The sequence below is a fragment of the Schistocerca gregaria genome, chromosome 6 (genome assembly GCF_023897955.1).
Source record: "Schistocerca gregaria isolate iqSchGreg1 chromosome 6, iqSchGreg1.2, whole genome shotgun sequence".
NCBI classification, from domain to species: Eukaryota; Metazoa; Arthropoda; class Insecta; order Orthoptera; family Acrididae; genus Schistocerca; species Schistocerca gregaria.
Window position 1 is genome coordinate 89,838,275 of NC_064925.1, and position 15,281 is coordinate 89,853,555.

General features: G+C 39.1%; 1 protein-coding gene across 1 annotated transcript in view; it reads right to left on the bottom strand.

Annotated features, from left to right (window-relative positions):
* LOC126278367 (coiled-coil domain-containing protein 170) overlaps positions 1–15,281 on the bottom strand; it is a 335,535-nt gene that overhangs the window by 85,539 nt on the left and 234,715 nt on the right. The window contains exon 11 of the mRNA XM_049978435.1: positions 12,094–12,165. Coding sequence (XP_049834392.1) covers positions 12,094–12,165 — 72 coding nt within the window. The remainder of the gene's footprint in view (positions 1–12,093; positions 12,166–15,281) is intronic.

Here is a 15,281-nt window from a genome sequence, read left to right on the forward strand (position 1 = left end):
CAAGAATTGTCAGCGCTCACTGTATAGGAACCGATGAGGCCATGGTGCAAGAAGTGGAAGAGGCCCCTGGGCCAGCAACATGTGGGCTGAGCGTGTGGGGGACAGTATTGGATAGGTCATTGGATTGCACCAGGCAATGTATGATGTGGTGTGTGGGCTGAAGATGTGTAGGGCACCAGCGGGGAGGCCAGTGAGTGGCAAGGCGCAGGCCTTCAAAATGCCAACCGGTGGTGTGCACGTCAGCACCAGGCTGGCCAGAAGTGAGTGCAATGGTGGTGCAGGAGTAGCTAGAGCCAGAGGCACTGAAGTGGTCTGGCGTCTCCACAGGTGGATGACCAGACACTGAAATGGTATATAAATCCACAGTCTGCCTACGAAACATTTGCAGCAGCTGATCACTGAACTATAAAATGTCTCACGGCATTCACAAATGCCAAGTCCCATGAGGCTGCACCTGATGATGGCTAACGGGTTACAGGATGTAGCGCTCAGTGAGGCTAGGGTTGGTGGGTTAGTAGCATCTACTTGCTGACAGAATAGCATCTTGTGGAGCATATGGTGCTGGACCCATAACGCTGTGGTTGGTGGCAGGTGGCAACTTTTGGGGCAACTTAGGAGCGTGCTGCTGATAAAGTCCTTCCAGGTGTGATCTGCGATGCTGACGGCTTGGCTGCTCATGGAGATGACTGGTGTCTGGGACTGTGATGGTGTTGACTAGTGTGGGATGATTGGCTATCTGTAGGCGGAATGGCTAGTGAAGCATATAGCCTGCAGAAGCATACACAAATGGTTTCTAGCCAGCACATGACTGGCATAGAAAATAGGTCTGTGACTGTGGTACCACCCATAGTGATTCCGGTGCTGTGGTGTTGTGCAGTGCTTTCAATAAGTCAGCTGGTAAATATGCTCATGTTTATCAGCTGTGGACATGGAATCTCAAGTGCTCATTTACTGGTGGTCAAGTTGTGGTGAGACAGTTGCCAGAAGGCTGAATGTGGTGCAGTACAGCCAAATTGTCCAGGGTACTGCACCAGTACACTATACCATCATAGTTTATCAGTATCTGTTTATGAATTAATCCATACATTCATCTACACATTATGCTCCATAAATCCCATTGTGAGGGAAAAGCTTCAGGAATCTGGAATAACTAAAAACACCTATCAATGTCCATGGATGCTGCAGCACCAGAAGGAGCTATTTGAACGAAATTATCAGATGACACTGATCTCATACATGGCAATACACTGATGAAGAAAGTTTGAGAATTGTACATGATCTTTGAGTTTGTGAATTTGATATGTTGTGAATTCTGGACACACTGCAGTCATAGCATCTACATATCATGACATGAAATGGAAGATGGCCTGGGTATGTTTCTGGGGAATATTCCACCACACAGTTTATGTGTGAATGTACAAAGAATCAATGGTAGTTACTGGGAGACTGTGAGTAAAAGCTGTCACTCAACCATACTCCAAATATGTCAGGTGAACATGCAGTTTGGTGGGCAGCTAAGATCTATGTGCATGCCACTTCTCTGTAGCCTCAATCAGGTATTGGTGGTATGCTAGTTCTGTATGTCCTCTAGATTCATTCTGAGTGTTCTAGTGATCTCTATACTACCTGGATGGAAAACTCTGGTCTCAAAGCATAGAACTTACACATGCCTGCAGTGTCCTGTCACCTGCATTGTCTGCCATGTTGTAGTTAGGCATAATGTTTTGACTAATCTGCATGCAATTAAGGATTATCTATTTCTTTCCCATTACAAACTAACAACAAGAAAAGGAAGCATGAGTGATGGACAGATGAATGTGAGAATGCAGTCAACACCAGGAACAAAGCACGGATGAAATGGCAATCCTGTAAAAAGCATGAAGACTGGTCGAACTTCCCGAATGCGAGAAAAGTTGCTTGCAAAATGATCAGAAATGCTAAGAGAAGTAGATGGAATGAGAAACTTGAAGAAGCAAACACAGCCTTCAAGAAACACAAATCATGAGTCTTTTTCAGAGAAATGGAGAGCAGAATTAAAGGCTTCGAGGCAAAAGAACCCTTCATAAATGGACAAGATGGCACAATAAAAATTGGTGAGAAAGAGGAGTATAAGGAAATGGCTAGGTATTTTAGAGATTTGCTGAATGCAGAAGCATCGACAGTAAAGTGGACACACTTAAGCTTTAGGGACGAAAGTCAGGATAGTCTAGACAATGCATCCTCCAGGGCAGAAGTAGCAGAGGCATTTAAAAATCTCAAAAACAACAAGGTATCAGACAATGATGGTATCTGTGCTGAAGAGATCAAGTGGGGTGGGCGTGAAATGGAAAGAAGTATGTACAATATAATAATGGATATCTGGAGAAATAAGAAAATACCCATAGACTGGAAAGAAGCCATTATAATACCACTACACAAGAAAGGGGACAAGAAAGTACTGGATAACTACAGGGACTTCTCTCTCTTAAACATAGGGTGCAAGGTTTTGTCGAGAATCTAGCTGAACAGGGTTGAAGAACAACTGGGGCTGACAATAGGAGAAAACCAGTGTGGCTTAAAAAAAGGGAGAAACTGTACAGAACAGATATTTGGAATAAAATGGATAACAGAACACAGACACAGGAAAGGAAAAAAGATAATAGTGATATTTGTGGACTTCCAAAAGGCCTACAATTCAGTTGACAGAAGTACTCTGCTTGATGTGTTAGAAGATAGAGGACTGGACACTACAACACATGCAATAATAAAGGAAACGTTTAGCGACACTACTGCCAGGATCTGACGCAGTACGCTGTCAGACAGCTTCGAAATAAAAACAGGCATCCGGCAAGGGGATGGACTATCACCAATTTTTTTAACCTGGTTTTGGATGAAGTAGTGAGACAGTGGAGACAACTAAATTGTAACATGAAGATCAAAGGTCTGCAACTAGGATACAAGGTCAAAAATAATGCAACAGTGGACTGCCTGGCATTTGCAGATGACATGGAACTCTTAAATGAGACAGGAAAAGAGGCAAAGACAGCACTAAAAATCTACCCAAAACAGCAGAAAAGGTCAGAGCGAAGATTGCATATAAGAAGATCAAGACATTGAACACTGAGTCTGACTGGAAGATAGATCGCTAAGTGCTTGGGCGAGAAGATAACTGGTGGCATACAGAACAACAGTAACACAGTAGACAGGGCACAGCTTTTGCAGAAGCTTTGGTATGCAGTGAAAACAACATACGGCAAGAAAAATATGTCAGGAATGCCATGTTGTGACATTACACAGCAACTGTAAAAAATGCTGCTCTGTATGCACCAGAAATGAACACACTCAGCAAGAGAGCTTGTTTACAGTTGGAGAAGGAGAAGTGGAAAATTTTGAGAGACATATGGGGTACCAAAAAAAAGGGGATATCTGGGTACACAGGACATGACAGGAACTGTATGAAAATATTGAACATGTATCGAGCCAGTTGCGGAAGAGGAGGTTATGATTTGTTGGGCACATCATGAGGATGGATAAGGAGAGGTTGACTAAGAAGATATAGAATGCAACATGTCATTCAGGAAACAACTGGGTGAAGGAAGTCAGAGATGACTGGAAGGTTGCAGGAATAAAAGAAAGGAATCTGCAGACAGTAGTACAGGACAGGGAGAAGTATAGAGGGTTGATGGATGGTCACAGGTGCCTGGACACCAAAATCAAAGTTGTCTTAACAGAAGAAGAAAGAAACAGAAGAAGCGAAAGAATGAAGAGGTATTGGGAAGGAAGAAGTTATGCAAAACAAGCCACATGTGATCCTGAAGGGTCCTAACAAAGCAGAAGAAGAAGAATAACATTTTAAATAATTGACTATAATTGTGTCTGATGTAGGGAACTATCAGATCAGCACACTGCGGTAACAGAATAATTCATTCCCTTGCATAAGCTACAAATTTCAGAATCTCTCTTGTGGCTTTGTTCTTGCAAATAGTAACAAAAAATTTAGTGGTTTAGAAATGTTTCATGTACTTTTTGCCTTTACTGTGCCTTTTCTATACTGCAGGAAATTGGCAATCATTTTCAATTCTATTTCTAAAATCCATGATCTGTCAGATTAGATCAGATTCATTTTTCAGTCCATAGACCCAAAAAGAGATGATTTTCATGGGTATGGAACATGTCAAAAAGTATAACATAAGAAACACAAACATTTGAATATAATACTCCTTCCGTGCTCATTTGTCAGGATATTTTCCAAATATGTGAATACAGTAAACTGGAACTCCTAATATCCAAAGAATTAATACACTGTTAGAATGAAACTTAGTTATGCATTTTTAATAAATTCATCATACACAAAATACCTCATCTGGACTGTTTTGACCAAGTGCTGTCAGAACTGAAATCTAACAGTCATTTTCACTTAAGCTGGCCTAACAGTCCTTGTTAGGATATTCATCAATTGAATAGAAGGGAAGCTTCCCTCTGACAAACATGCCTCCATCCTTGCTACCTTCCCTGTTTTCCTTTCCCTGTTGCTTCATAACCTGGGTTGCGAGTAACTAAATCCACTTTCCCTTCTTCCCTTTCTTTCCCCTCTCTCCTCCCTGATGAAGGAACATTTATTCTGAAAGCTAGGAGCTTAAATTTTCGGTTGTTTTTTGTGTTTCTATCGGCTGTACTGAGCTGAGGTAAGTACTGGCCAGCCCCTCTATCTCTTTGTTAGTAATTGTTTCACATCTTTATACGAGATTTTCCATTAATTAGTTATTACATACTTTTACACTCTAAAAACTTTTGGTCAGTTTTATGGGTTACCCCATAATATGATCCCATATAATATAATACAATGAAAGCATGCAAAGTATGCAAGTTTTTCTATATTTATATCTCCTACATGTGACATCATTCGCACTGCACATATGGATTTATTTAGATCAGTTCTGTGGTATGTCCTTCCTAACTGAATTTGTTATTGAGTTGTAATCCCACAAATTTAACACTGTCAACCTCTTCAATATGCGTGCCTTCATATGTTATACACCTGTTGGAAGGAAATCTCTTACAGGTTCTGCACTGCATTTAGTAGATCTTTTCAAAGTTTAATGAGAGTGAATTAGCTTTGAACCATTTATTAATGTCAGTGAATATTTAGTTAGCTGCCCTTTCTAAATCTGTACGTATTTACTATTTACTGCAATGTTTGTTATCATCTGCAAACAAAACAAACTTAGCAACTGGTGATGTAATTGACATGAGGTCATTAATGCACATAAGAAGAAGCAATGGACCCCAAATCCAATGAAGACCGATTGCTTAATTCACAGGTATTTCACAATGACACCCTTTGTTTCCTGTTAGTTGAGTAAGACTCGAACCATTTCGCAGCATTGTCAGCAACACCATAATATTGTAATTTACTTAAGAGAATGCTGTGATTCACACCTTCAAAGGCTTTTGACAGGTCACAGAAAACCCCAGTAGTCTCTAATTTGTTATCTAATTGATTAATTACATTCTCACTGTACATGTAAATAGCCTTCTCTGTATCGGTACCCTTAAGAAATCCAAACTGTGACTTGGAAAATATTTTATTTGCAGTCAGATGCTTAAGAAGATGCTTGAACACAACTTTTCAAATATTTTTGAAAAATCTGGCAAAAGTGAAACTGGTTGATAGTTTGACAGTATCTCTTTATCCGCCTTCTTGTAAAGAGGCTTAACTTCAGCATATCTTAGCCAGTCTGGAAATGTTCTGTTGATAAGAGGTTGATTGCTAAACAATTTACGGTAGAACTCAAGTCACATGAGCACTCTTAGATTAACTTTGTTGATATCATAACCACTAGAATATTTTGATTTTAAGGATTTTATGATGAATACTACATCTTTGGGAGATGTGTCTTTTACATTTTACTGAAGTTATTTGTAAAGACTGGTCTCAGATATTGCATTGCACTGTTGACTGAACCTGTTAACCCTAAGCTCTCAGTAACAGACTTAAAATATTTGTTAATGAGGTTTGCCAATGCTACATGCACTTGTTACCAATGTCTCACTTATTATTAGAGCTATATGTTTCTCTTCCTTTTCGGCTCCACCTGTATTTGTCTTCACTATATCCCATATAGTTTCTTTTTTGTTGCCTGATGTAATGATCTTTTTCTCATAATAAAGCTGCTTACATTTCTGGATTGCTTGCTTCAATATTCTGCAGTATTCTTTCTAATGCATTACAATGCTAACATCAGAGCTATTCCTAGATAGTAGATACAGTCTCCTTTTAGTCTCACATGATATCTTTATTCCTTGTGTAATCCATGATTTATTTTTAAACTCCTGTCTGATCTGTGTTACCTGTAAGGGAAAACAATATTCAAAAAAGGAAGAAACTTTATTAATGAATGCTTTGTATTTTCTAGTTGATTCAGAAGTATTGTAAACATCTATCTAGTTCATGTCTTTGAGTAATCTCCTAAAATATCCTGATAAGTTTCAAATTTAATATAAGATGCTGCATGTTGTGATCAGATAGCTCACATACTGTTGGTTTTGTGGTATGAGTTTTTTACCTAGATTTGTCAAATAAGATATTATCAATAGCAGTCTCAGAGCATTTGCATACCCTAGTTGCATAGTTCACAGTAGGAATTAAAGTGAATGACAGTGTTATTGGTGGCAGCAATTGTTCACTGACAGAGCTTTTCATTGAAACCACATTAAAATCACTAGCAACTACTATTTCCTTGTTTCTTACTGTGAGGTGGAACAACACAGCTTCCAGATTTTTTATGAAGAGGTTAAAGTTTCCTGAAGGTACTCTCTATATACTATGGACAACCATGCCTCCATCCTTGCTACCTTCCCTGTTTTCCTTTCCCTGTTGCTTCATAACCTGGGTTGTGAGTAACTAAATCCACTTTCCCTTCTTCCCTTTCTTTCCCCTCTCTCCTCCCTGATGAAGGAACATTTATTCCGAAAGCTAGGAGCTTAAATTTTCGGTTGTTTTTTGTGTCTCTATCGGCTGTACTGAGCTGAGGTAAGTACTGGCCAGCCCCTCTATCTCTTTGTTAGTAATTGTTTCACATCTTTATATGAGATTTTCCATTAATTAGTTAGATCTCTATATACTTACTATTATGAAGGACTTATTATGAAATACTACTTCTGTTGCATAAGCTTCTAAGTGCTGCTCCAAGCAAAATTTATTAATACCAATACTCTCGAAATTAAAACAGTTTCTGGCAAATGTGGCACCTCCTCCTTTCACCATATTTTCTCTACAGAAGTAAGCAGCTAAGTTGAATCTAGTAACATTTAACATATCTATACCAGCAGTCACACGATGTTCAGAGAGGCAGATTATATCAACTGGTTAGCTCAACTCCAATTCTTCAACACAGATAAGCAGCTCATTAACATTACCCTCAGTCCTTGGATATTCTGGTGCAATATGGATAGCTGATTTGGTGCACTGGCTGCATTACATCTCTATGAACCTAATTTTTCTGTCAATTTTTGAGTACCTCCGGTTTCAGTAACGGGCTGTTTGCATGAATTGTGCTCATTAAAATTTGCTTTCTGGATGCGGGTTTTATCAATGCGAATATCATTTTCAACCTGCCTCTGAACATCTTTTCTTTCTGCCCTCCCTAGCCTAAAAAGACTTATTCAGTTACTTGTAACTACTGGCACTTTACCACATGTGATAGATTCCCCCCCTTCCCCCCCCCCCTCCTTCTCCTCCTTAAGTTATTTATTTGCTATTAACTCAGACATTTTTCCCTTCCCTTTCCTGTTGAGGTAATGGCTGTGCCTAGTACAGTTGCACCTGCTGATAAGAGTCAACAGCAGCTACACCAATATGATACCCCATACCTGATCCAAGCAGATGTTCCATCTCTAAATTAACTCTCCTAACAGAAGAGTTTAAAAGAGGCTATTCATAGAGCCTTAGAAGAGACACAAGCCCAGCAGCATTATGTCTCGTTGCTGAAGCTATTTTTACCAGGTCACCCTCATTTACATGTTTCTCTGTTGTCAGAACAAATCACATGTAGTAACCCACAAATGCAGATAATCTTCCTGAAATTTCTGTGTGCAATGATCTATTGAGTGAAGTACACATTTAATACCAGTTTATGTATAATGAGTTCTTTCTTACTTCATTCATAATCTTTGTCACCAGTAGAGGCGTGTCTGAGCAAATTACATCAAATTTGTTCAAAAGGTGTATTCCATTAAAAGGTTTGGCTAATAAAGCACATAATTTTAATGAACGGAAAATCCAGGATGGAATGTAATAATATTATGAAAGGGAAAGTTGCCACTCACCATATAGCAGAGATGCTGAGTCACTGATAGGTACAACAAATAGACTGTCACAAATATATGGTGAGTGGCAACTTTCCTCTTGATAATATTAAAGCATGCAGTTTATTGATTTCTATTTCATCTCATGGCACTGTCGTGTACATCAACAAAATGTTCAAATGGCTATGAGCATTATGGGCCTTGACTTCTGAGGTCATCAGTCACCTAGAACTTAGAACTACTTAAACCTAACTAACCTCATGACATCACACACATCGATGCTCGAGGCATGACTGTAGTGCCTTAGAACCACTTGGCCACCCTGGCCGCCTATACAACAGACTGAATGAGTAAAGCATAACAATTCGTGAAATAAAGTAGAATCGATTTCCTTATCTATCTGCTAATGTCCAGGGCACACTAGTTTTGAAATACTTTATCACTGCAGAAGTATCACTGTTGTTTGCATTGGTTTTGTTCTCATTGAGGTATCTAGAAAATCTAATATAATTGATCTAACACGAATGTCATCTAATGTAAAAGACACAAAGATCATACACACCAAGCTACAATTTGACATCCAGTTTAGGTGGATATTTCTTTGTCATTCTTTATGAGCATTCAGTTCTCACAAACAATAGTGTACATTACCATAGGTGGACAGTTATAATGAAATGGTTCCGTAGAGCAAGTCTGTAAGTAATTATCGTTTTATATGTGGATGGGAATCACTACTCATTGAACAGCACTGTGACTGTGCACACTATGCTACCTCCCCACATTAGTAATCATTCTTTTCCACTTGTCTGTGTGGTATTTAACATCTTTCCTATTCAGTGTGTAACGATCTATCTATTTATAGACATTTACAAGGGACATTCAATAAGCAATGCAAAATTTTTTTTCTTAAAGCAGGTTGGTTTTATTCAGGATTTCAATACATCATACTATTCCTCACTCTTTTGGCTACAAAACACTATTTTTCAACATAACCTCCATTCAGTTTGATTGCCTTATGCCACCTTAGTGGGAAGGCCTGTATGCCTGCATGGTATGACTTTACTGGTCGACACTGGAGCCAATGTCTTGCTGCACCAATAACCTCACCATCATCCATATACTGCTTCCCATGGAGAGAATCCTTCATTGGGCCAAATGGATGGAATTTGGAAAGTGTGAGATCTGGGCTGTAGTCTGGATGAGGAAGAATAGTCCAATGAAGTTCTGTGAGCTGCTCTCTGATGTGCAGACTTGTTCGAGGCCTTGTAATGTCATGGAGAAGGAGAAGTCTGTTTGTGTTTTTGTGGTGATGAACAAGCCGAAGTCATTTCTTCAATTTTCCTGATGGAAGCACAATACACTTCAAAATTGAGGAACAACAGTCCAATGAAGTTCTGTGAGCTTTTCTTGGGTGTGCAGATTTGTGCAAGGCTTTGCAATGTCATGGAGAAGGTGAGGGAGGACATCAAACAGAATAACTGCTTCAGAGGCCCAGAAAACCATTGCCATGACTTTACTAGGTAATATTGCAGCTTTGAACTTCTTCTTTGGATGTGAGGCAGTGTAACACCACTCCATAGATTGCTGTTTTATTTCTGGTTTGAACTGATGAACAAATATTTAATCACCTGTGATGATATTTGACAAAAATTGTAATGATCAGCTTTGTAATGTGCAAGCAAATATGCACAAAAGTCCTTCATTGCTCTTTATGATCTTCTGTTATGCGGTGAGGCTCCCAGTAGGCGTACACCAACAGAGATATCCAGTTATGCATGGGGTGTTTGACTGTGATCCACTCATCACTTCAAATGAGAGTGTCTGCATGTTTCAGTATTGCAGGAGTAACAGCTGTGCATGGCCACCTGGCACGCAGAGGAATGCACAGGTCTGTGTGATGTGATGATTACAGAAGTCTTGCCCAGTGAATCACTGTGCTTTTGTTCAGTGCCATGTCTCTGAAGACATTCTACAAGCACCTATTAATATCTGTGATAGTCTGGTTTTCCATCAAAACAAACTCAGAGACAGCTCTCTACTTGGCATGCACATCTGTTACAAATGCCATTTGGAAGGCTACATATAGCACCACTACCCATCGGAATTTCATGAAACTATAGGGGAAGAGATGGGAATATTCCATGATGTCCCACAACAAATTCTGCATTGTTTCAACAGGAACTGGCTCAGGGGGAAAATGTTGAACGCCTCTTGTACATTTCATTGTGTGTTTTCTTGATTTAATTATCATCAAAGCATATAGTTTTTGTCAAAGCTACTTGCTATAATCTATGCTATATTTTTGAAGGACTTTAACTTAGTGTGTTTCATATTTTGCAGTAAAGCCACTACTTTTAAAAATCCCACTGTTGTCTAATTGCACTATTCAGCTACTACACAACTGAAAATGTGAGTGTAATAAATAGAGTTGAAGCATAACAATTCAGCATTGTATCAAAGTGACATATCTAAAATTAGTTATGTTTCCCAGAGTGCTAACATAGGATTTTGTATCCATAATCCCAGTATTCAAGGTGTGGGTAGTATGACAGGTTTTAATTTAATTTTAAATTTATTAAGATTTACATTTTACCATCTTATGTGTGTGACTAATTAATTAATTTCTCCAGTTCTGCAGGTCCCATCAAAAAACAGAAGTTTCAGTGATGTGGATTAAGTGAAGACACATGTTAAGAATACAGATGCAACTCTTAGAAACTTAACCCATAAATTGCATTAACAACAAACAAATCTGTACTGCTTGTTAATATTCGTGCTTACGCTAGCTAAATTTAACCTAGCAAATTAGAAGGAAAGCCACTACTATGAAAGTAAGCTGCTGCTTCCTCAGTTACATTAAATAGCTGCTGTTTGTCTTCTATTAGTACCTGAGTGAGTGTCTTGTTGAGGAATTTTGCATCTAAATGGAAATTTCTACTTTGTATCCTAAACAAGTGCTCTACCATTTTGTGGAAATTATTATCATGTCTCCTACTGTGATCACACATACCAAAGTTAGTTTAAAACTGAATTTTATTATACGTAATGAATAACACTGAAGAAGAAATGCATAAGCACGTAAGTGTAAATATTCCAGGTTTCTATCAGAATCTACATAACATTTTTCTTTGCTCATTTTTGCATCATAATACTTCATTGAGCTTAGATTCATCATATCAAAAGATTATCCAATAACATTGGGAAAAGAAACCCCATTAAATATGTTAGCAGTTTTGTGTGTTGGTCAAGAAAGTGACATACACCTAGAAGTAAAGTAAACCACAATCATCTGAGATTATGGATCTGTTTATCAGTATATTGATTTTATACATATGAGCATCATTTATTATTTACTGAAGAGAATACATGAGAGAGTGACAAACAGATGTAACTATGAAGCTAAAGTTTATCTGAGTATGCCTAATAGAGAGCTCGGATTTTAAAGGTCTAAAGTTGCATTTTTTGAGAAATTATGAATTAGAATAGAAATAAAAATTTAAAAAAAAGGGAAAGTCCAGGATGGAATAACAACAATATTATGAAAAGGACAGATTATTGCTCACCACACAGAGGAGACACTGAGTCACAGTTAGGCACAATGAAAAAACTGCTAGCAGGTCACTGCATCTGTCTGTGGATCAGTGTCTCCTCTTTGTGGTGAGTAGCAATCTATTCTTTTCATAATTTTCAAAGCAACGTCTTCTAACTTTTAAGAATGTGTTTTTACATATAGTGAATAGAGTGACACTCTAATCTACGTGCTTGTGTTCCAACATGAAGCTTAATGCTTTGAGATAGAAGCCTTACTTCTCGAAGTGGTAGATCAGGGAACGAACATTCCCTCCTCAATCGTGGGTACGTTCCATAAAGCCACCAGTACTGATACAAGAAAAGAGATGATATAGTTTGAAGAAAAATAATCAGGAACATAAGAACAAAAAGTAAAAAGAAAAAGAGGGTAATTGAAGCTTAGACTGTAAAGATGTCAGTGTAAAACCTCAAAGTGCAAATCCACGATTTGTTTTCCCTAGTGTGCTCCAGTTTTGACAAACCTTCAACTCCACTTGTTTTCTTGATTATAAAGGATAATATAGTGTCTTTTCCATGCAAATTAAACATAATTATTCATTACTGAAATATATAGCTATTGAGAAGCAACGTAACTACACTAAAAGTTACAAATAAACTGAAGTGCTTAATAGTATTATGAGTATATATTATAGACAAGAAAACTAAGTATAAAATATTCCAACTGATATAATGATACAGTACATAAAATTCTACGCATATTTTTCAAATCCTAAAATCCAAATGGCAAGGGAGGTTCACAATTTTTTAACAGAATCACCTGCTATCTTTCTAAGAGACATATGCATGTGCCTTTAGAAAATTGATGCTGGTAACAATCAGAAAGCAAAGCATAGAAAATATACCACTTGAAAGACCTACATCGATGGGTTGTTATGCACTTGGAAATGATAAATTAAACATAAGTTTAAACAATGTGGGAAAAGATAGATTGTAACTTACCATCAAGATGACAAACTAAGTTGCAAACAGGCATAATTAAAAGACTCTTACACATAAACTTTTGGCCACAGCCTTCATCAGAAAAAGAGAAACACACATCATTCATTCACACAAGCAAGCACACTTCATGTACACCTGGTTGTCAACTCCAGCAGCTTGGGCCACAGTGCAACTATCACATGGGATGGAAGCAGCAATCTGAAGGGGGTGAGGAAGGGGAAAGGAAGGGGAAGGGGGAGGGGAAGGGATAGGAGTGCGCGAGTCAGGGGAGAAGGAGCGCTATCTGGTGGAGTGTGCAGGGACTAGAATGTCAACAGGCACAGTGTCAGGAGGATATGGGGCAGGGAAATGGTGAAAATGGAATAAAAAACGAGAGTAGTGGGGAAAGATGGGTGGGTACATTGGCAGAGGGTGGCAAACAAAGAGGGTGGGAGCCATGAATGGAGAGGAAGTGATAGGGGAGAGGGGGTGGAAACTGTTGAGTTTGGGGACACTATGTTACTGCAACTTGAGGCCGGGATAGTTACAGAATCGGAGAAAGTGTTGTACGGATAACTCCCATCTGCACAGTTCAGAAAAGCTGGCAGTGGAGGGGAGGATTAGAATGGCATGGGTAGTGAAGCAGCCATTGAAATCAAGCACATTATGGTCAGCATGTTGGGCCACAAGATAGTTTGCTTTGCTCTTGGCCACAGTTTGGCAATGGCCATTTGTCATGGTGGACAGCTGGATGGAAGTATGATCTTTGTGGCAAGGGGTTGGAATTTAAAGTGGCATGGGGATGGACTAGGATGCTGTGGTGGTTGGGTGCATGATGGAACACCATGTTAGGAGGGGTGGGAAGGATCTCAGGTAGGATGTCCTTCATTTCAGGGCATAATGATAGGTAATCAAAGCCCTGGTGAAGAATGTTGTTCCAGTGCAGGCTGGTGATGGGTGATGAAAGGGACACTCCTTTGTGGCTCGTGCTTGGTAGGTGGTGGAGGATTGGTGGGGTGCGAGGAGAAATGGGATGAGAGATCTGTTTGCAGACTAGGTCTGGGGGATAGTGCCTCCCTGTGAAGGCCTTGGTGAGACCATCAGCATACTGGATAAGGGAACTCTTGTCACTGCAGATACACCATCCCCAATTGGTCAGGCTGTATGGGAAGCATTTTTTTGGTGAAAGGGATCATCATCATCATCAGTGTTCTGCCTAAAGGCAGGTTTTCACATGGTAGTTCTCCAGGCTGTCCAGTCTTCTGCCATCCTCTTCAGGTCTGCATAATTTTCTCTTCCCTTTATGTCATCTATCATCTAATATCTCCTTCTTCTTCTCAGTCTTCTCCCACAAACCAATCCTTCCAAAGCATTTACTAGCAAGCACTCCCTTTTCAGTGAATGTCCCAACCAGTTCTTTTTCCTTTCTCTTACAACCTTCAGCAGACATCTTCTCTCACCAACCCTTTCCAATACTCTTTCATTACTCACTCTTTCCATCCAGCTTATTCTCTCCATTCTCTTTAACATCCACATCTCAAATGCTTCTAACCTTTTTTCATCCTCTCATCTCAGTGTCCATGTTTCTGCCCCATATAGTGCCACACTCCAGACAAAACATTTGCCAAGCCTTTTCCTTAGTCCTTTATCTAATTTGCCACATAAGAGTCTCCTCTTTCTGTTGAATGCCTCCTTCGCTATGACAATTCGAGTTTTCACCACCTAGCGACATCTCAATTCTTCAGTTATTGTGTTTCCGAGATATTTAAATTCACTGTATTGGCTAATGGTAGATTGTCCTATTTTAATATTGGACAGTCTGCGTCTTGTACTGATGACCATACTCTTTGTTTTTGCTGTGTTTATTTGCATCCCATATTCCACACAAGCTTCATTCAGATCTTTGAGCATGTTATTCACTGTCCGCTCACTTTCTGCCACTAATACCATGTCATCAGCAAATATTATACATTCTAGTCTCTTTCCATCAATACATATTCCTCTTTTCCCACCTAAGCTTTTTGCAACAATCTCTTCAAGGTGCACATTAAACAACAGTGGGGAAAGGCAACAACCTTGTCTAACACCTTGTCCAATGTTGCTTCCTTCTGTCATTTCATTTTCAGTCCTTATCCTTACTTTCTGGGTGTAAATATAGATTCTGTATCAGTTGCCTCTCTTTCCAATCTACTCCTTTCCTCTTCAAGATATCCATCAGCTTGTTCCACTGAACTCTGTCAAAAGCCTTTTCTAAATCTGTAAAAACAGCAAAGATTTCTCTACCCTTTTCCATATATCTTTCCCCTATAGTTCTTAGCAGGCCAATAGCATCTCTTGTTCCTTTTCATCTTCTAAATCCAAACTGCTCCTCTGCAAATCCCTCTATCCAACTTGCCATACAACCCTCTATTCAACACTCTCAGCAAGACTTTAGCTGCATGAGAAATTAGACTGATGGTCTGGTGCTCTTCACATTTGTTTAGTGC